At 42.0% G+C, this 21,137-nt stretch overlaps 1 protein-coding gene across 8 annotated transcripts; it reads right to left on the reverse strand.

Moving 5' to 3' along the window:
• Positions 1-7,032: 7,032 nt before the first annotated feature.
• Positions 7,033-20,923, reverse strand: LOC115182593 (phospholemman). 8 transcript variants are annotated; one of them, XM_029744141.1, is made up of 9 exons: positions 20,764-20,923; positions 19,639-19,725; positions 14,635-14,686; positions 14,172-14,210; positions 13,917-13,943; positions 13,622-13,696; positions 13,462-13,498; positions 11,693-11,736; positions 7,033-8,035 (listed from the first exon to the last, which is right to left on the reverse strand). In XM_029744141.1, exons 3-9 carry the CDS (start codon positions 14,666-14,668, stop codon positions 8,016-8,018), a joined length of 276 nt encoding a protein of 91 aa, XP_029600001.1. In that variant the 5' UTR covers positions 14,669-14,686; positions 19,639-19,725; positions 20,764-20,923; the 3' UTR covers positions 7,033-8,015. The 8 variants fall into 8 exon arrangements, with proteins under 8 accessions (XP_029600001.1, XP_029599992.1, XP_029600025.1 ...); XM_029744132.1 differs by having other exon boundaries at positions 19,639-19,817; XM_029744165.1 differs by having other exon boundaries at positions 14,172-14,207; positions 19,639-19,817; positions 20,764-20,922.
• Positions 20,924-21,137: the final 214 nt, after the last annotated feature.

Raw genomic sequence — 21,137 nt, forward strand, 5'->3', positions numbered from 1 at the left:
CATACAGACCTGAAATCATTGGCCACTTGATTGGAACACCAGTCACACTTGGAACACTAGCCACTTTAATAATGCCACTTTAATAATGTTTACATACTCATCTGATACTGTACGTATATACTGTATTCTATACTATTGCATCTTGGCCTATGCGCTCTGACATTGCTCATCCATATATTTATATTTATATATTCTTATTCCCATCCTTTACTTAGATTTGCTTAGGTATCCGTTGTGGAATTGTAAGATAGTACTTGTTGGATACGGCTGCACTGTCGGAACTAGAAGCACAAGCATTTCGCTACATTCGCAATAACATCTGCAAACCATGTGTATGTGACCAATAAATTTCATTTGATTTGAGACTGGAAATTGAGCTCAGGTGCATCCTGTTTCCATTGATCATCCCTGAGATGTTTCTACAACTTGATTGGAGTCCACCTGTGGTAGATTCAATTGATTTGACATGATTTGGAAAGGCACACACCTGTCTATACAATGTCCCACAGTTGACAGTGCATGTCAGAGCAACAACCAAGCCATGAGGTCAAAGGAATTGTCCTGGGAGCTCCGAGACAGGATTGTGTTGAGGCATAGATCTGGGGAAGGGTACCAAAAAATGTCTGCAGGATTGAAGGTCCCCAAGAACAACCCGACCTCAACCCAATTGAGATGGTTTGGGATGAGTTGGACAGCAGAGTGAAAGAAAAGCAGCCAACAAGTGCTCAGCATATGTGGGAACTCCTTCAAGACTGTTGGAAAATCATTCCAGGTGAAGCTGGTTGAGAGAATGCCAAGAGTGTGCAAAGCTGTCATCAAGGCAAAGGGTGGCTACTTTGAAGAATCTGAAATATATTTTTGGATTTGTTGAAAACTGTTTTGGTTACTACATGATTCCATGCGTTATTTCATAAATATGATGTCGTCACTATTATTCTCTACAATGTAGAAAATCGTAAAAATAAAGAAAAACCTTTGAATGAGTAGGTGTGTCCAAACTTTTGACTGGTACTTTATGTACTTGAATTTGAATAGGCCTGAAGGTGTCACAAAGGCTGTCTTCTGCTGGCTAGCAGGATCCATCTTCACCTGCCAGTAGCCCCTTTCAAGATCCCAGGAGCTGAAGACCTTTGCTCCATGCAGTGACTCAAGGATTTCCTGGAGGTTGGGCATGGGATAGGAATCCAGGTGTTTTTGAATTTGGACATCAGTAGTCAACACAGAATCGGATGCTGCTATCCTTCTTAACATGGACAAACATACTTACCACCTGTGTTAGCCCCAGTCTGTCTGTACATACCTTTTGCTATTAGTGCAGGAGATTATATAAGCCTTCCTTGGTGGATGTGTCCACAACAGCCTTGATGTGGTTGTCCCTCAGATGGGCGATGCAACATATAGCCCTACCACTGATGATTCTTCACAGCTGGGCTTGTCCCATCTGACCTAGCCCTGGAGAAAGGATGATTCTCATGCCGTCCTTCATGTCTCACTCTATACATGCATGTCCATAAGTTGAGTAATGTGCCAGTCTTGCACAGGAAGTCCAGACCCAGCACAATGGGGAAGGCCAGGTGGGACTTGTGCATCGTAAAGGTGTCCACCAACCATAACTCCTCATGGAAAGTGTAGAGTAGCTTGGCATGTCCACAGGCAGAATGGCTTTGTCCATCTGCCAAGACAAATGCTTGCTCAGAGCATGGGGTATGGGGTTTCTTTGTAAGGTTCCAAAAGGATTCCTGCAACAGAGTGAATGAACACCCTGTGTCCAACAATGGTTTACACTTCAACCCCCGCACCATCACGGGTACATGATCTTGGCCAGGGGTTGTCTTCCCTGGTTACTAGAGCATTCAGGCAAAACTGCATTCCGATGGACTTTGGATCTTGCTCCTTTGCCTCCATCTGGTGGCCACTTCTCCTGGTCCTTGCTGGGCCTTTGAACTGCTCTTTGCCTGCGATAGCATTCACCCGTTTCCAGTAGGTGGTCTGGCCTGACCAGTCACGTTCTATGAGGGTTCCAATCCACACCAGCTCGTCAACTTTGTGGGCTGTCCCTTTGAGACTGCTGGACAATTTCGGCTTACAATTTCCGAGTATCAGATTGATCATTTCTTTTTCAGTGTGACCAGGCTTCCATAGCATAGAAAGAGTTCTGTACTGAAAAACGAAGTCTCGGATGCTCTCTTTTTGGCCTTGAATCCTGTCTCGAAGTCTCTTCTCTGCCTCAGTCTTCAGAGAGAAATTCCCTGAGGAAGGTATCAACCAGGTATCAACCTGTGCCACCAGTCTTTGGATGTGCCCTGTAGAACAGTATTTATAGTTACCAACACCCCTCTCATGTGTTAAAGGATGAAGAGACAGAAATTCTTCACATTTCTCCCGATAGGTCAAAGGATCTTCATCATCCTACCGTCCTCCAAAGCTGGGAAACTTGACCTTCACTGGTAGTTTGTATCTGTGAACAGCAACGCCACTCTCTTCCCAGCATCGGCCTCCAATTGTATTCTCTGTTGCCCCAGTAGGCTCCCTTCCTGTCCTCAACCACACCGTGTCTCTTCTCTGTACAAACCCAGCATCTCTTCTTGCTGCAGACCCAGTAGCTCTCCTTGTCCCAGACACTGAGAAATGGACAGACGGAGCTTCATCACGCATGGAGCTGCCACTTTCCTAGAAAGGTCCTTGAGTAATGTATCCAACTGTCTGTCTCTCCACGCCAAACAATCAACCATTGACTGCCTGATTTCTGTCATAGAGCATGAAAAGCATTTTGCAAGCGTTGTTATTTACGGTCAATATAGTACCGGAGAACATCTTGCCTTACAGCATTGTAATGGAACGCCTGAATATCTCTTTCCACAGCTTTTAAGTGTGAAGTCAAACAATTGTATTCATCCTCTTCCTCATCATCATTATGGATCAGTTGCCTCAGGCCTGGGCCAAGAGGTGGTCCATCAGTAATCCCTTCTTCATCCTGAGAATCTCCCACATTTAGTTGCTGTTAGATTGCATACTGGGCTTTGTCTGATCACAAAGGGACCAGCCGTGAAATCTAAAAGAAGCCCCTCTTCCTGCTCAAGGGGAGAATCCTCCCTCTCATGATGGATATCCACAAGAGTTGTAGAAGCAGCCACATGGATAAGTAATTATCCTGTCAACAACACAGAGAATTATATCTCTCACTGTCCCTTCGTGGTTGCCATTTTCTGTAACAGACTTGCATAACCACACAACCTTGTCAGAAATAAATATTAGGAAAGCTATTCAGTGCAATGGTGTTTGGATAGGAATAATATGGGTTTCAACATAAACAACAAAAGCAAAGTACAATAATCAGCAACACATGAATAGACCTGTCAGAGCCAACAGTAAGCATAAGAAAACCTTACTCCTACCAGAACCTCTGGTTGATTCTTTCAGTCCTTGAATGGAAGTCCAAATCCAAATCCATAGAAATATTTGTAATCCAAAGGAAAGAACCCTAAAAATCTAACTAAAAGTAAATCCCAATGGAATCTGGATGCAAAGTCACAATCCAACTGAAAAAGGTAAAGGTCCAAGTAAAAAGGATGTCTCTGAACTATTCAGTGTCTATTATACCACCAAACAGTTGTTTGGGTGAGAAAAGAGGACTAACATCCCTCTGGCACCAGCAAAACAATGCCAGCTCTCTCAAAATAGGCTTGCAGACAAATGGCACCTGTGGCTAGGCCCACGCCTCCGAGCACACCCATACCTACAGCCTTAAAAACCTACACAGAGCAATACATTATTTTCTGAAATTCATCATTTAATTTCTTTCAAGGGCAGCATATTATGCTTTCATGATGATAATGCATGTTGCAACGGTATGACACTACACATACTGTACCTGTTTATGTAACCGGTGTGAAATGGCTAGCTAGTTAGCGGGGTGCGCACTAACAGCGTTTCAATCGGTGGCGTCACTCGCTCTGAGACCTTGAAGTAGTTGTTCCCCTTGCTCTGCAAGCTCTGGGCGTACTGCCATTGTCATCGTGACAAACCAAATAGAGCAGACGACTTACCACCTAAGTCATTATCTGATCAAGACTTTATCTGATCACGACTGCTTTCAACATCTTAATGTTTTAATTCAGATGTTGAAAGCAGTCGTGATCAGATAAAGTCTTGATCAGATAACGACTTAGGTGGTAAGTCGTCTGCTTTATTTGGTTTGTCACGATGACAATAGAAGAACTAGAAAGGGTAATTTACCTGAAGAAAACTGTGTGCTTGATTAAGGTGTCCATCTAGCTTTACTCAAGTGTGGCCCTGTTTCATTTTTTAAAGTTCGAATGACGTTTCTATTGTAAACAGTTTGAGCAGTAGCGCTATAACAAATGATAATAATAAGTCAGAAATACACTACATGACCAAAAGTATGTAGACGCCTAATTGTCAAACATCTCATTCCAAATCATGGGCATTAATTTGGAGTTGGTCCCCCCTTTGCTGCTATAACAGCCTTTGCTTCTGTAACAGGCTTTCCACTAGATGTTGGAACATTGCTGCTGGGACTTGCTTCCATTCAGCCACAAGAGCATTAATGAGGTTGGGCACTGATGTTGGGGGATTAGGCCAGGCTCACAGTCGGCGTTCCAATCCTTCCCAAAGGTGTTCGATGGGGTTGAGGTAAGGGCTCTGTGCAAGCCAGTCAAGTTCTTCCATGCTGATCTCGACAAACCATTTCTTTGTGCACAGGGCCATTGTCATGATGAAACAGGAAAGGGCCTTCCCCAAACTGTTGTCACAAAGTTGGAAGCACAGAATCGTCTAGAATGTCATTGTATGCTGTAGCGTTAAGATTTCCCCTCACTGGAACTAAGGGGCCTAGCCCGGACCATGAAAAACAGCCCCAGACCATTATTCCTCCATCACCAAACTTTACAGTTGGCACTATGCATTGGGGCAGGTAGCGTTCTCCTGGCATCCGCCAAGCCCAGATTTGTCCGTCAGACTGCCAGATGGTGAAGCGTGATTCATCACTCCAGAGAACACGTTTCCACTGCTCCAGAGTCCAATGGCGGCGAGCTTCACACCACTCCAGCTGACGCATTTCATGAAGTTCCCGACAAACAGTTATTGTGCAGATGTTGCTTCCAGAGGCAGTTTGGAACTCGGTAGTTAGTGTTGCAACCAAGGACATTTTAACGCACTTCGAGGTTCAGCACTCGGCATCCTGTTCTGTGAGCTTGTGAGGCCTATCACTTCGCAGCTGAGCCATTGTTTCTCCTAGACATTTCCACTTCACAATAACAGCACTTACAGTTGACCGGGGCAGCTCTAGCAGGGCCGAAATTTGATGAACTGACTTGTTGGAAAGGTGGAATCCTGTAACAGTGCCATGTTGAAAGTCACTGAGCTCTTCAGAAAGGTCATTCGACTGCCAATGTTTGTGTATGGAGATTGCATGGCTGTGTGCTCGATTTTATACACCGGTCAGCAAAGGGTGTGGCTAAAATAGCCAAATCAACTAATTTAAAGGGGTGTCCACATACTTTTGTATATATAGTGTATGTGACTGTATTGACTCACTCTTATCACATTGTTTGAAGAAATGGAATTGAGCATTGGAAATACAAATAATACATGCAGGGCCTGTCTCCCGGACCCAAATTAAGTCTACTTCTGGACTAAACAGCATGGTCAACTGAGTTTCCAAAGTGCGTATTCAGTCCAGGAGTATGCTCAATATGGGTCTGGGTAAACTACTCTTGCACAAAAATTTGAAGGTCTAATGCTCTTCTTCAGCTTGTTTCTTCTTGTCTAACTCACAAACCCTCTGTGACCTTCTGGTTGTATCATACAATGATAAACTCTCCACAAATTTGATTCCACAGCCCGTATCAGCTGACTCTCATATCTCAGTTACCATGGCAACTCATGACCTGCCACGACCACTTTTGAATACAGTGTAACCCATGATAAGGTGATTTTGTTATCATTGCCATACTCTATTCAAGGTAGAATGCCTGTGAGTAGAGTTTTGGATTTGGACTGTAGCTCGGAAACTGGCAAGGACATACGTAATTATGCTGGAGGATATTTATGACCTTGACACACTTTCACTTTTAAAATTATGACATAAGATGGTGTTCATACCATAGACCGTATGGTTCATAATGTAAAGGACTGTTTCCACATGCAGTCCAGATCATCTTAGTTTTTCTCAATTGCATACAAGCAATTTTGGGATCTGTGTTGAAATGTATCTACACTGAGTGTACAAAACATTAACAATACTTTCCTAATATTGAGTTTCACCTCCCACTCCCTTTTGCCCTCAGTACAGGCTCAATTCATTGGGGGCATGGACTCTAAAATGTGTCGAAAGCATTCCACAAGGATGTTGGCCCATGTTGACTCCAATGCTTCCGACAGTTGTGTCAAGTTGGCTGGGTGTCTTTTGGGTGGTGAATCATTCTTGATACACATGGGAAACTGTTGAACATGAAAAACCCAGCAACGTTACAGTCCTTGATACAAGCCGGTGCACCTGGCACTTACTACCATACCCCGTTCAAAAGCACTTGCATATTATGTCTGGCTCATTCACCCTCTGAATGGCACACATACACAATCCATGTCTCAATTGTCTCAAGGCTTAAAAATTGTTATTTAACCTGTATCCTCCCCTGATTGAGGTGGATTTAACAAGCGACATCAATAAGGGATCATAGCTTTCACCTGGTCAGTCTATTTCATGGAAAGAGCAGGTGGTCCTAATGTTTTGTACAGTCAGTGTAGTTTTGATGAATGTATTAATGTTTTGAGAAGGCAACTATTTTAAAAATGATTTTACTGTTTTGCAAAGGACACCGAGTTTAGTGTCTTGTGAACACTGTTTTGAATTTATTTTTTATTTTGAAATGCTTGTATGCGTTTGAGAAACACTGTACCAGTCTTTTTGCAATGTCTCATGTAATCCAGTAGATGGCGATGTAGAAATAATTCAGGACCACTCAGGACATGGGCCTTACATCAAAAAGAGAAAAGTATTTGCAGTATTTACATTTGAGAAGCCTATCAGAGACTTATTTTATTTAGAGATTCAGCATCTGTTAGTATAATGTAATGTAACATTGGACACAGTCATAAAAGGTAACTCTTTTAATTTGAATTACAAACATAGACACCATCTACTCATTTGCCAAGAAACATCTCAATGTAGACCGTGACTCACTAAAAGCCAATTGGGGAGAAAACCCTCTTCAGGGACTGTAATTGTTTGTGTGGTATCTAACAAACTAAAATAACATTAATGTTGTTTTGGTGGAAAAAACACTCTCAATCAAAACTATATCATCCTCTTATTGAAATAATTTTAACATTCTGTACTATTAAAAAAACATTGCATTTATCATACAACAGATTCTACTGCATAGACCAGTGCACTTTTCTACACTCAACTAAAAAGTGAATATAGGAATAATCAAGATAAAGGTGTGTGAATAGTTATTGACATTATAATAGTTTATGGCTACCGGTACCTATTTTACAGTAATGTATATGCATGTAAGATTATTAGGGGACAGTATGGCAATTCAAAACGCACACAAACAGTCAAATCTACCGCATATTTTCCACATACAGGTGGAGTCACTAAAGGTAAAAAACATTGCAATGAAATAATGAGTGAGTCGACACACAGCATCTTTTGGTTATCTGTTTAAATACAAAGAACATGGGGGAAAATTGTGTCCTGCTTTGTCTGTCTGTGTGTGCTCGCTGGTGGCGAGTTACAGTGTGAGCATTGGGCAGAGCAGAAACCAGAGTAATGGGCGGAAGATAGAACAGCAACACAGGTAAAAGCAGCACACCTCTGATCTCCAATGGCACAGTACCACCTCCCTCTTGGGAAGACAGCACCACTCTCTAAAAAAACAACCTCCATTTGACAGAAAACAGGCCAACTCCACCCATCAATTTTTATCTCTTGATTGATGCAGAACCAGGAAGTCGATTTGACCTGCTGCTAGGTGGGCGTTTGGTTCCTAGCACTCACTGGCCCGAGCTGTGGACAGAAAGAAAGATGACTTAATATCTGGAATCATTAAAAGCCATTCATTACCAAGCCATGTGAGATTACACCGACATACGGCTTTCTGTTGGGCAGCCATAATGATCATGTCCTCCATGTCCCCAGATCACAGGCAAAACAGTGACAGCCATGGCTATAGTTCTGGACTGGACAAGAGTTTTTTGAGAGATGAAGAGTTTTTTGATGATAAGCACAATTAATATTAGCAGCACAGATGCACAGTGCAGTTCTGTTCAGCAGTGGGAAGGATGTGCCACACCCAGCCTACATCAGCTGGTGAGCTACAGGGGAGCAAGCGATGAGTGTGGGCAGATAGGCGGACAAGCTCCGCTCCGGCTCTGCCTAAACAAGTTTTTCAATGAATTGTAATATTTGTAGCTACTTTTTAAGTAAATACCTGCAGTCAACTTGTGAAATACATTAGGAGATAAAGCAGATTGCGTTCTTCATTTCACGTGTCATATTATTTTACATTATGAAGCTTACCAGAACAGATGAGCCAGTCACGTGTTTGTTTGTAAATAGCACAACGGGAGAAAGCGGGAGCAGGTGAGTCCAGCTGTTTATTTGGTTTAACTTGCTAGTAAGCTAAGTAACTGGCTGAATTAACAAGGAGACGGGGCATCATATAGTGCTAGCTTTCTACTGTGTTTGAGAAGTCAAAGCGCTTTGGATGAGTTATCTATACAGCTGTCACTGCTATCTTGATTTCCTTGCATGTGTTCTCCTCTCTGTTCTCAGCAGCCTCAGTCTGCTCCTCTGCCCTTTTCTCTGAGCAAAGCAGGCAGACAGGCCGTTGCCCTAACGACTCCACACAGACACAGCGTGTACACATGATGCTCTTGAGAAAGTGGCAAAACTGAATTCATTTGCACAATTTCTCTTGTTGACATTTGCTTGTAAATGTCCAAACTCACCAAAAAGGACATTCAGTAGCTACTACCTATATATGTATAAGTTCATGAACTGGGTTGCCTGTCTTTGCTTTTAGTTTATTTTTGCTTGCACTCATTAGCATATCTAGCATATCAGCCTCCATGGAAATTACTATTACTTGTGTATTTTTTGTTGTTGTTGCGTTTTAATGGCCCCTTGTTTACTAAGCTGGTAATAGCATAAATCCCGGGATGAAAGAAGGACGGCTTGACGATATGAAAATCTGGATAGCGCTCAACCCTACAGGCGACTCTCTTGCTTCCCCGTAGCTAGCCAGTCACCACCACTTCTAGTTAGCTACCCTTTGCCTGGTAAGAAACACAAGCTGCTTTGCAAAATTAAAAACAATAGCAGCATTGAATGTAATAGTAAAACAACAGTCTAGCTATGTTTTAATAGTAAAACAACAGTCTAGCTATGTTTTAATAGTAAAACAACAGTCTAGCTATGTTATAATAGTAAAACAACAGTCTAGCTATGTTTTATTAGTAAAACAACAGTCTAGCTATGTTTTAATAGTAAAACAACAGTCTAGCTATGTTTTAATAGTAAAACAACAGTCTAGCTATGTTATAATAGTAAAACAACAGTCTAGCTATGTTATAATAGTAAAACAACAGTCTAGTTATGTTTTAATAGTAAAACAACAGTCTAGTTATGTTTTAATAGTAAAACAACAGTCTAGCTATGTTATAATAGTAAAACAACAGTCTAGTTATGTTTTAATAGTAAAACAACAGTCTAGCTATGTTATAATAGTAAAACAACAGTCTAGCTATGTTTTAATAGTAAAACAACAGTCTAGCTATGTTTTAATAGTAAAACAACAGTCTAGCTATGTTATAATAGTAAAACAACAGTCTAGCTATGTTATAATAGTAAAACAACAGTCTAGCTATGTTATAATAGTAAAACAACAGTCTAGCTATGTTTTAATAGTAAAACAACAGTCTAGCTATGTTTTAATAGTAAAACAACAGTCTAGCTATGTTTTAATAGTAAAACAACAGTCTAGCTATGTTTTAATAGTAAAACAACAGTCTAGCTATGTTTTAATAGTAAAACAACAGTCTAGCTATGTTTTAATAGTAAAACAACAGTCTAGCTATGTTTTAATAGTAAAACAACAGTCTAGCTATGTTATAATAGTTAAACAACAGTCTAGCTATGTTTTAATAGTAAAACAACAGCTATGTTATTCTCTCCCTTGAGTATAGAAAAGTAGGCTGTCTTTGAATTTGTAGTCTCCCACTTTCCCCACTGCATTTCATAGCCAGGTTCTGTAGCCAACGAAGCCAAATCTCCCTTGTTTCCTCAGAGAAACGGCTTGATTCTAGCCCTTATCGTTCAAAAGATATGACCCATAATCCCGGCGCTACGGTTTTTTCTTTCTGTCATGCATTGATGGACACATTGGGGCGCATTCAGCAGGAGGCAACATTTTGGAATGTTCAGATAGAAATATGCTATGTAGAACAAACATGCCTCTGACATGTTGAATAAGGAATAACATTGGCTCTATTCATGAAATTTCTATCTGCAACATTCGAGAACGTTTTGCAACTGAACGTGGCACTGGTAACATTACAATTAGCCTACAGTATATGCAGACATTTGGTGACACAGAAAGAAAGGTAAAGGAATAGAAAACTATTTATTGACAAATTCCTCTTGCCACAACACTATATTTGACTGGGTAAATTACTTAATTTTGAGTTAATGTGACTCACTTGAGCACTTGGACTAGGACTCGAGCACTGGGACTAGGACTTCAGCCATAGGGACTCGTGACTCGACCATTGGTGACTCAGACTTGGACTCGGAAGCGAGCACAGGGGGACTCGATTCGGACTCAAGGTTTAGTGACTCGACTACATCACTGAGCAAAACAGTCATTAGCTCCCGTTCAAAGTCATTAGCCCCCGTTCTACTTTTGGACACCAATGTGGCTCCGGCATTTGTGGAACACTGATAACAATGGCAATGACGTGACTGAGTGATGAAGGTGCAACCAATACTATTTTGTCAAAACCATGCAGCACCATCTGGTGATTGTGCTACTCTCTCGCTCTCTCTCTCGCTCTCTCTGAGCTTGTATGTGTCTGTCAATATGGAACATTTCAAGAACTTTGAAAGTTTCTTCAAGTGCAGTCGCAAAAACCATCAAGAGCTATGATGAAACTGGCTCTCATGAGGACCGCCACAGGAAAGGAAGACCCATAAGTTCATTAGAATTACCAGCCTCAGAAATTCCAGCCCAAATAAATGCTTCACAGAGTTCAAGTAACATCAACATCAAATGTTCAGAGTAGACTGCGTGAATCAGGCCTTCAAGGTCGAATTGCTGCAAAGAAACCACTACTAAAGGACACCAATAAGAAAAATACTGTTGCTTGGGCCAAGAAACATGAGCAATGGACATTAGACTGGTGGAAATCTGTCCTTTGGTCTGATGAGTCCAAATATGACATTTTTGGATCCAACTACGTGTCTTTGCGAGACGCTGAATAGGTTAACGGATTTCTAATCCTTTTTCCTGAAGAGGATATTTTATAATGATCACTCAAACATGCCAGTCAGTAATATATATTCATTATATTCCTAGCCAAGACTTATGCATCCAGATGGCTAGGAATCATCCAGTGTAAAGTGTGGGCCAATCAGAGAGGAGATTGAGAGGTCAGGGGAACAGACCTTGGTCGTTGAGTGGCTGGGCGGCATTGCTTCCTGACCTCCTCCTGCAGAGAGAAAACCAGTGTGTCAACTCACACTACATTCCACTATACATTACGACACCGACAGTGGGGGAAAAAAGTATTTGATCCCCTGCTGATTTTGTACGTTTGCCCACTGACAAAGAAATGATCAGTCTATCATTTTAATAGTAGGTTTATTTGAACAGTGAGAAACAGAATAACAACAAAAAAATCCAGAAAAACGCATGTCAAAAATGTTATAAAATGATTTACATTTTAAATGAGGGAAATAAGTATTTGACCCCTCTGCAAAACATGACTTAGAACTTGGTGGCAAAACCCTTGTTGGCAATCACAGAGGTCAAACGTTTCTTGGCTTTGCAAATCTTCTCCAAGTCATTAAGGTTTCAAGGCTGACGTTTGGCAACTCGAACCTTCAGCTCCCTCCACAGATTTTCTATGGGATTAAGGTCTGGAGACTGGCTAGGCCACTCCAGGACCTTAATGTGCTTCTTCTTGAGCCACTCCTTTGTTGCCTTGGCCGTGTGTTTTGGGTCATTGTCATGCTGGAATACCCATCCACGACCCATTTTCAATGCCCTGGCTGAGGGAAGGAGGTTCTCACCCAAGATTTGACGGTACATGGCCCTGTCCATTGTCCCTTTGATGCGGTGAAGTTGTCCTGTCCCCTTAGCAGAAAAACACCCCCAAAGCATAATGTTTCCACCTCCATGTTTGATGGTGGAGATGGTGTTCTTGGGGTCATAGGCAGCATTCCTCCTCCTCCAAACACGGCGAGTTGAGTTGATGTCAAAGAGCTCCATTTTGGTCTCATCTGACCACAACACTTTCACCAGTTGTCCTCTGAGTCATTCAGATGTTCATTGGCAGACTTCAGACGGGCCTGTATATGTATTCTTGAGCAGGGGGACCTTGCGGGCGCTGCAGGATTTCAGTCCTTCACGGCGTAGTGTGTTACCAATTGTTTTCTTGGTGACTATGGTCCCAGCTGCCTTGAGATCATTGACAAGATCTTCCCGTGTAGTTCTGGGCTGATTCCTCACCGTTCTCATGATCATTGCAACTCTACGAGGTGAGATCTTGCATGGAGCCCCAGGCCGAGGGATATTGACAGTTCTTTTGTGTTTCTTCCATTTGCGAATAATCGCACCAAATGTTGTCACCTTCTCACCAAGCTGCTTGGCGATGGTCTTGTAGCCCATTCCAGCCTTGTGTAGGTCTACAATCTTGTCCCTGACATCCTTGGAGAGCTCTTTGGTCTTGGCCATGGTGGAGAGTTTGGAATCTGATTGATTGATTGCTTCTGTGTACAGGTGTCTTTTTTATAGGTAACAAGCTGCGGTTAGGAGCACTCCCTTTAAGAGTGTGCTCCTAATCTCAGCTCGTTACCTGTATAAAAGACACCTGGGAGCCAAAAATCTTTCTGATTGAGAGGGGGTCAAATACTTATTTCCCTCATTAAAACGCAAATCAATTTATAACATTTCTGGCATGCGTTTTTCTGGATATTTTTGTTGTTTTTCTGTCTCTCACTATTCAAATAAACCTACCATTAAAATTATAGACTGATCCTTTCTTTATCAGTGGGCAAACGTACAAAATCAGCAGGGGATCAAATACTTTCCCCCCCCCACTGTAGCTACATAACACACACACATACACCTACCTGAAACGTACAGTTCCACACAAAGAGTGTGCCCTGATCTGGACTGAACTGAGCATGCACTGATATGATAGATCGTTTACCTTTTGTCCTGGTTGAACTTGCATCTGCAGTGTCCGCCTGTTATAAGAAGAAGGGTCACAAGTTAATCTGTGTCCTATGTTAATGTGAGCATGTGTAAATACATGCTATGACTGTGTCATTGTGTGTGAGTATGTATGTGTTTATGTGATGGAGTCTTACTGAAGAGGATGGTGATGCCGATCAGGCACAGAACTGCTGCCAGGATCAACCCCCCAACACGTAGCCTGTGATAATCTGAACAGAGAGAGAGAGAGAGCGAGAGAGAGAGAGAGAGAGCCGGGGAGAGAGCAGGAGAGAGTGCAGGAGAGAGCAAGAGAGAGAGAGAGCAGGAGAGAGTGCAGGAGAGAGTAGAATGGGAGAGATAGAGTGAAAGGAAAAAAGCATGAATCATACACAGTAAGCCAGGAATGTTGAGAGGTGTTGAGTGTTCTAAAATATGTATCTCTCTGCTCACCAAAGGTAAATGGATCCTCCTCCTCCACTGTAGGGGGAAAAACATGACAAAGGTCAGTTTATACAGCATCTAGACACCTTCAAAAATAATACAAAGAACTGGAATGCACCCAACCTCAAAATGGGCAAATAGCGAATGGCCTACTTTAATTTCTGAATCAATGATTTATCTGGAGACCATATTATTGCATGTCAAAAGATTTAGAGTAATAAAACTATGGAACGCTATTATGATAAACAATTGTCAGTTACATACTTTCTTTCTGCTCCTCTGCGAACACAAGGGACGTAACTGCTAACAGAAGAGACACAATGGTAAGCACACAGCATAATGCATTGACAACATGGCATCCCAACAATGTCCCAAACAAGTCAGCTTTCCGTCCCTGTGATAAGTGCACTTGTAACTTTAGTGGTCTCTCAATGGCTTTCACCTTGAATAGCACTGGAAAAGGTCAATGAATCTATCCTTCCTCTATTTAGTTCTAGATTGGTATACTATTCATATCCATAACCCTATGTATTTCATAACATTACATAAACATATTCTCTCTCTCACTCAAAACATACAGTAGTATCTACTGTGCTGAATACTGAGCCAGAGTTGTGAGTGAAGACTGGGCAAAACAAGATGAACAGAGATGGTAGCTTTGGGGAAACCTAAGCAGGAAGTGGTATTAATAGCTGTGTATGATTGGTCTTTAAGACCTGCCACTCACATGTCAATAAAAGCAAAGCAGAGATATTTGCCATCTTCAAACTCTCTTTCACCTAGAGAAGACAGAACATAAACAATTGAGTGAAACAAAGTAATGGCATAATAATATGATCATATTATAATATTAGGCTGACTTTATATGATAAAGTAGCTGACCATTATGACTGCAGTGCACCCTAGCAAATTGGCACTCAACCTCCCTGCCCTTTTCACACCCACATAAGCAAGAGCTCTGCTGCTCAAAATGAAGAAAAACAATGTACCCACTTGATTGTCTGATCAAGGCTCCACTTGTTAGAATTAAATTACCCTTGTCCCACTACCTATTTGACTTGATTATACCTTTTCAAACCCGGGAAGCTAATGGCAGCTCATACAGTGCCCAAAACTGGCTCACACCAGTTCCAATGTCAACAGAAACCTGACACAACGTTTAGCTTTCCCCTGGAGTCCCATATTTGATTTAGATTTGTACAAAATGGCTTCTGAGCAGCGTAACCCATGTGATCTTGAATGTTGCCCAGAGTGCTTTGCTTCATCTCATGCCAAACCTTCAAACCCAATTATGTTTCAGCTATTCCTTGTTCAATATATATTTTGGGGTATAATGTCTTTATAATCATATAACTGTCAAATGACATAAAGGAGTAGAAAATCCACAAGGGAAAAAATGCTGTTTTATTGAGCATGGCTCCAGCGCCAAAACGTAAAGTAACTAGACCCCAGTGATTTTCCATCACACCTTATGAATAAACGACAAAGAGAGGAAATCACCTCACCCATCAGCAACCACACAGTTACAACAACCCACCCTCAGGTTTCTAAAGTATCCATGAGGGAAAGAGAGACAATGGGAACCACATAACAAACATGCTGGGGCTTGAGCAGAGTTCCAGGGTTTGGCCTTCTTTGATCATACTCTGCCTAACATGATGCTTCTGGAAGGGCTGGATACTGATTTGGACAGGAATGGAGTCTCGAGGAGATTTGGTAGCTAAATCCCTTATGTCACAACTGTCTCACGCTCCCCTTTTGTTTCTGCTCATGATAAGGCTACATTTATTTTCCGTCATGTGGTGTACGCCACCAGACACATACTGGACAAGGACCAGATACAATCTTCAAGGATTAAGACTCCCTTTTTTCTTTCTCACTATATCCTATCCAGGTTCCAACGTTTAAGAGGGTACACTACACTACTAGACCATGTGTATTGTGGTTTTTCACTACGAGCTAAAAGGGGTTTAAGAGTGTAATAGGCCTACACTTTGTCATTGCATAGCGAGTAGTAAATGTTACATTACGTGAGTACCATAAATTACTATGTTTTTGGTCACTTGGCATTTTCCTGCCATGGTAGTATAATGAAAAACTACAAATACAATTTTTTCATTGTACTACCATGGTAAAGTTTTGTAAAAGGCAGCTCCTATAACAACACTACAGCTCCTATAACAACACTGCAGCTCCTATAACAACACTACAGCTTCTGTAACAACACTACAGCTCCTATAACAACACTACATATCCTATAACAACACTACAGCTCCACTAACAACACTACAGCTCCTATAACAACACTACAGATCCTTTAACAATACTACAGATCCTATAACAACACTACAGCTCCTACAACAACACTACAGCTCCTACAACAACACTACAGCTCCTACAACAACACTACAGCTCCCATAACAACACTACAGCTCATATAACAACACTACAGCTTTTACAATAACACACAGCTAAAACAGAGAGCCTCCCTCTATCTTATAGCAGTGTATGGCGACTCGTACTATTTAGCATTTGGCAGCGACCAGGGGAAAAATCCCTCCCTGGTTTCTTTCCGAGCACACCCTCCCTCTCCCCAGCAATGTTGGTGAGGGAGAGGGAATGCAAGAAGCGGGAAGCCCTCCAAAAATCGGTCGTGGATGGTTTACGATTCAATACAGGGAGAGAGAGAGGTAGACTCTCCCGGGGTTCTTTCTTTCCACGTTTTCAAGTTAGGAATCATATTACAGAGTAAATGTTAGCAAAGGGTGGAGGCGGCCGACCTTGTGAGATTCATGTAGCAATGTTTAGGGTTGTTGGTTGTCTGTTCAAGACAATGCTAGGCAGCGCTGCGGATCGTGCTTAGCCATCCCCTCAGTTCCCCACCAGGCAGATTCACCCTGGAGACCAGGCCTGGTCATAATGGGCTTAGTGTTCTAACATGGGTCACGCTGGCCTCCCTGCCACTGAATGCCTGAAGCAAAGGAAGAATCGGTTCACCCCTCTCTCTTCTCCTTGATCTGCCCTCCTTATCCCACTTCACTCACTAACCTGCTCATTCACAATAGGGTCTTGTCTAAACTTACGATGAGTACCCACCCACACCAGTCCCCCCCGCATTCACTCACTACACCTGTGCTTACTCCCTTATTCACTCACTCCCTTTCTTTTTTCCTAACTCCCTGTCATTCCATCTGGCCATCTCAGTCAGTCACGACTCACCCATTACTCTACAGCGGGTCCAGATCCCGCCATCTGCAGTATCATTAAGAATCCCAGGAGATATATTCCAGAATGTCTGTCACATTGGTACAGTGCAGAACCCTGAATTCATAGTTATTTCTGAGGAAGCCTAGATGCCTAAAACGTTGGATCTGAGGGCTTCAAAGAACCTGTGGTAATTTTTCTTCAAATCACCCACAGGGATAAAAGGAGCTAACGATGCAGCTACTCGTAGACTCCTGGCCCTGCCTGAAAAGGCCATTCAGTTATAAGGTAAACACATTACCATGTTGTAGTTCTCATTGTAATGGTGGATCACTGGAAGCTTTCAAATGAGATTCTCCCTTCTGTAATGTGTGGTTTTATAACAAATGATTCAAAAGGTCGTCCTAGGACTAGCTACGTTTATTAGGAGTAAGAATAATCACATAAGGGGGAAATTACTTATGTAAAGTTACTTATAAAGGTACTTGTGAAATGGATCAAATCTAGGATTTTTTGGTTTTCTTTGTGTTTGTGAAGTCTCTTCTATTACTCTCTTCTCCCTCTATTCACTCTGCCTACCAACATGAGGAGGATTGGAGACCAAGGACTGGAGATCAAGTTTCCCCCACTACAGAGGCAGAGAGATGTAATGCCAGTTGGGTAAAGGTTTGAGTAACAGCAGTGTCCACTGCCATATGACAAATCTAAGAGTTCCATGAGGCCTCGGAACAGGCAAGTTTGTCTTTTCAAATCACACAATACGGGCTCCCGAGTGGTGCAGCGGTCTAGCACTGCATCTCAGTGCTAGAGGTGTCATTACAGACCCTGGTTCGATTCCAGGCTGTATCACAACTGGCCGTGATTGGGAGTCCCATAGGGTGGCGCACAATTGGCCCAGCATCATCCGGGTTAGGGTTTGGCTGGGGTAGGCCCTCATTGTAAATAAGAATTTGTTCTTAACTGACTTGCCTAGTTAAATAAAAATAAATATAAAAATACCACTGAAAGATTGTCAGGATGAGGAGCAAAGCTTCAATGACAGCTGAGCATGTCCTGTGTGTGGGTGAGTCTAGATGTGTATGTCTGTTTGTCTATGTGTGTACAACTCCCACTATGACCCAGGCACCTCTCCATACTCATACAAGTTCACTCTTCGCCCCCCCCCCCCATAGAGAGGATCTGGGATCTGGCCATGGGCTGGCTCATAAAGGATGTGGTGCCTGGACACAGGAATCTAGCGTACAGCTAATTTAGGAACAAAGCATGCCGCTGAGAATAGGCAGCACCCTTTGAGGTTTAATAGGAACACACACACTGGGAAACCATTCTAATGTGGTAAGGGACTGTGATAGAGCAATACAGTATTGCATGTATGTATTCATATTACATCTGGAATAAAGAACATCTGATATTTAACCTATTTCTTTCATGCTGACAGAATTGTTGATTAAAAATGTTATGGGTCCATTCTTCCACGCTGTCTCAACCAAAACCGAACCAGACAGAAACGAGTACCAGACAATTCCGTGAACGTTTTAAGTTAGCTGGGTAAACTGTAGTCGATATTTGCTCATACAGAGTGTTGTATTTCTGTTAGTCAGCCATAGATGGCTATTGAAGCCACTCCTTGTTGTTAGTGTTTGATGAAGAAGTAGCTGCAGGAGCAAAACAGGGCAATGTGTTCCTCTGGCTGCTCAATGGAGAGGGGGGACGTGGCATACTATTGCCATGACTCATCCCTCCTACCCACTGCCACAAGGTCAACAATAGCAGCAACAGCAGTTCCACTGTTTAAAGAAGCCATGCGGCCTTCCCTTCGAGGGAAAGACCTTGGTGTTGCTTTGCTGTGCTTCTGAGGCAGTGAGGCCTTGAAATAAGCTTTTCATATATCTGAAGTAAAGAGTGATGGTGTTGCTATGGTGAATGTGTGATGAACCCTAATTATCTGAATCTGAGTCAAATGAGCCTTAGTGAGGAAAAATAGAACCATGGCTTACCTATCATCTCTTGTGATTTGTAATGTCTCACAGAATAAATAAGTCACACTCTGTAATCACACTGAATCGCTCATTTTTAATGAGGCAGTCTCTCCGAGGTCCTCACTTTTGAACGTTGCTCATCCGTATTTGAGGTCTAGGCAAACATTGTGAATGATTAGAGCCAGCAGTAGGCGACCCACTGAAGGCAGTAGAACACGTTTAGCTTTTGCGTGTGAGATAACATTTATATGTCAGTTTTAAGTCCGTCTGTCAGTATCAATCACCTTAGCAACAGCCCTGTGCTGGAGTAACCACAGTGAATAAAGATCAGTCCAGGATAACAGCTTTATCAGGCTTCTTATCAGCTGAGCTGTTAGCACTGTACCAGAACCCCAGATCCCTGTTATCACAGATCCATAAGCATAGCCTACAGGAGACTTGGGACAGACACTTTTTGTATCAGACTTGAAATAGAACAGCAATTTCATAATAACATGTCTGTCTACTAATCAATCATTCATTCCATTTCAAAATGTCTATTAGCTTACCCATGTCACACTAGTGAGCAGAACATAACTGAGCCATGTTGTACTGTGTTGGCCTGGTTACGCATCACCATAGTTGCAGGAGCCATGCTGAAAAGGACCATGTGAAAATAAAATATCCAAGCCAGCACGGTAGCCTATGGTTTGGGTTGGCACAATAATGTGTGAAGGGTACCACCAAGCTGTTGAACAGAATTGGTCATTCAAATGTAATTCCCCACACACAGCGGCATGTACACTGATGCATTTTCCATTACAAAAGGACAGCACACCAACTAGCCTACCAGTCCCAAACGTATTATCTTGCGACATTAATATGATCAAATACTGAATATTCTGATCCAGTAAAAAATATATATTTGCTAATGGGAGAGGACATGTAACATTAGTATAGCATCATTAAGCCTGACCACCCCTCCACCCATCAAAGCACGGCTGGACCACCCTCTTTTAGAAGACTGCCTGGACACCAGTGCTAAACGGAATAGAAAGGAGAATAAAAGTTGCCGATGATCAAAATGTTGCTTTAGGCCTATAGGTTATGGACTTTTTGTTTGGATATTACAAACAACATCCAGAACACTGTTGTAGAACAACCCGAGTAAATAACTGAATTCATAAAAGCAGGTTAACAAATACGTCTGCGTGACACAGAAACATTAATATTTATAATACTGGCACATGGCTCTAGCTCATATGCGCTCGATCTGTCTGTCTCGCATAGGCCTATACTCTAGGCTACAAACTGAAACTACATTACATGCAGTTGTTCTATAAACATAATTAATAGCCTAATAAAGATTGTACCCTTTGGAGTATTTTAGTTAGGCTACTCAACTTTTTCCCAAATCTGAACAACTCTTGCCAGGAAAGAAAAGGATATGCCTATAAAGAAAAGGATATGCCTTCTTACTACGGATAGGCTACTACTACTAGAACATATAGAGTGATACGTTTGTCTTGGTCAAAGATGCGCTAAGCAAACATTTTAGAAATTACTTAAAACAAGATTCGCCTATTGTTGTCTTGAAATTAATAGAATACATAACGGTTAACATACTCATACTTTTGATGAAACTACAGCTGAGCATTCACTCGAACTCTAGTTGTTAGAAAATTCAAACTTACCTCAGACACGCGTTAAACCCAAATGGAGATGTGTGTAGGGGGAAAAAACAGGAAATGTCGGGCATAGAGCGACACAATAGACGAACGTACTCTTGAGTCAGACAGACGCCAACACCCTTTTTCACTGACGCTCAACAGGTTTGCTCAGCTTGAAAATAGGCTGAGTTTAAATTGAAGTTGCAGGCGTTGGAGAGGAGGAGGATTTTATTATTTGTTTGTCATTGGTTGCTTTCAATGACCTGTTGTTGCTATAACACATATAGCAACAACATGTAAAATCTGTGATATGGAAGGTACCGAATTGAACATTATCACATCAATATATTCAAAATAGTTGTGTACAGTACCTGTTTTGGTTACATATTCTATATTGA

Source organism: Salmo trutta, chromosome 3, assembly GCF_901001165.1.
Source record: "Salmo trutta chromosome 3, fSalTru1.1, whole genome shotgun sequence".
Taxonomy (NCBI): domain Eukaryota; kingdom Metazoa; phylum Chordata; class Actinopteri; order Salmoniformes; family Salmonidae; genus Salmo; species Salmo trutta.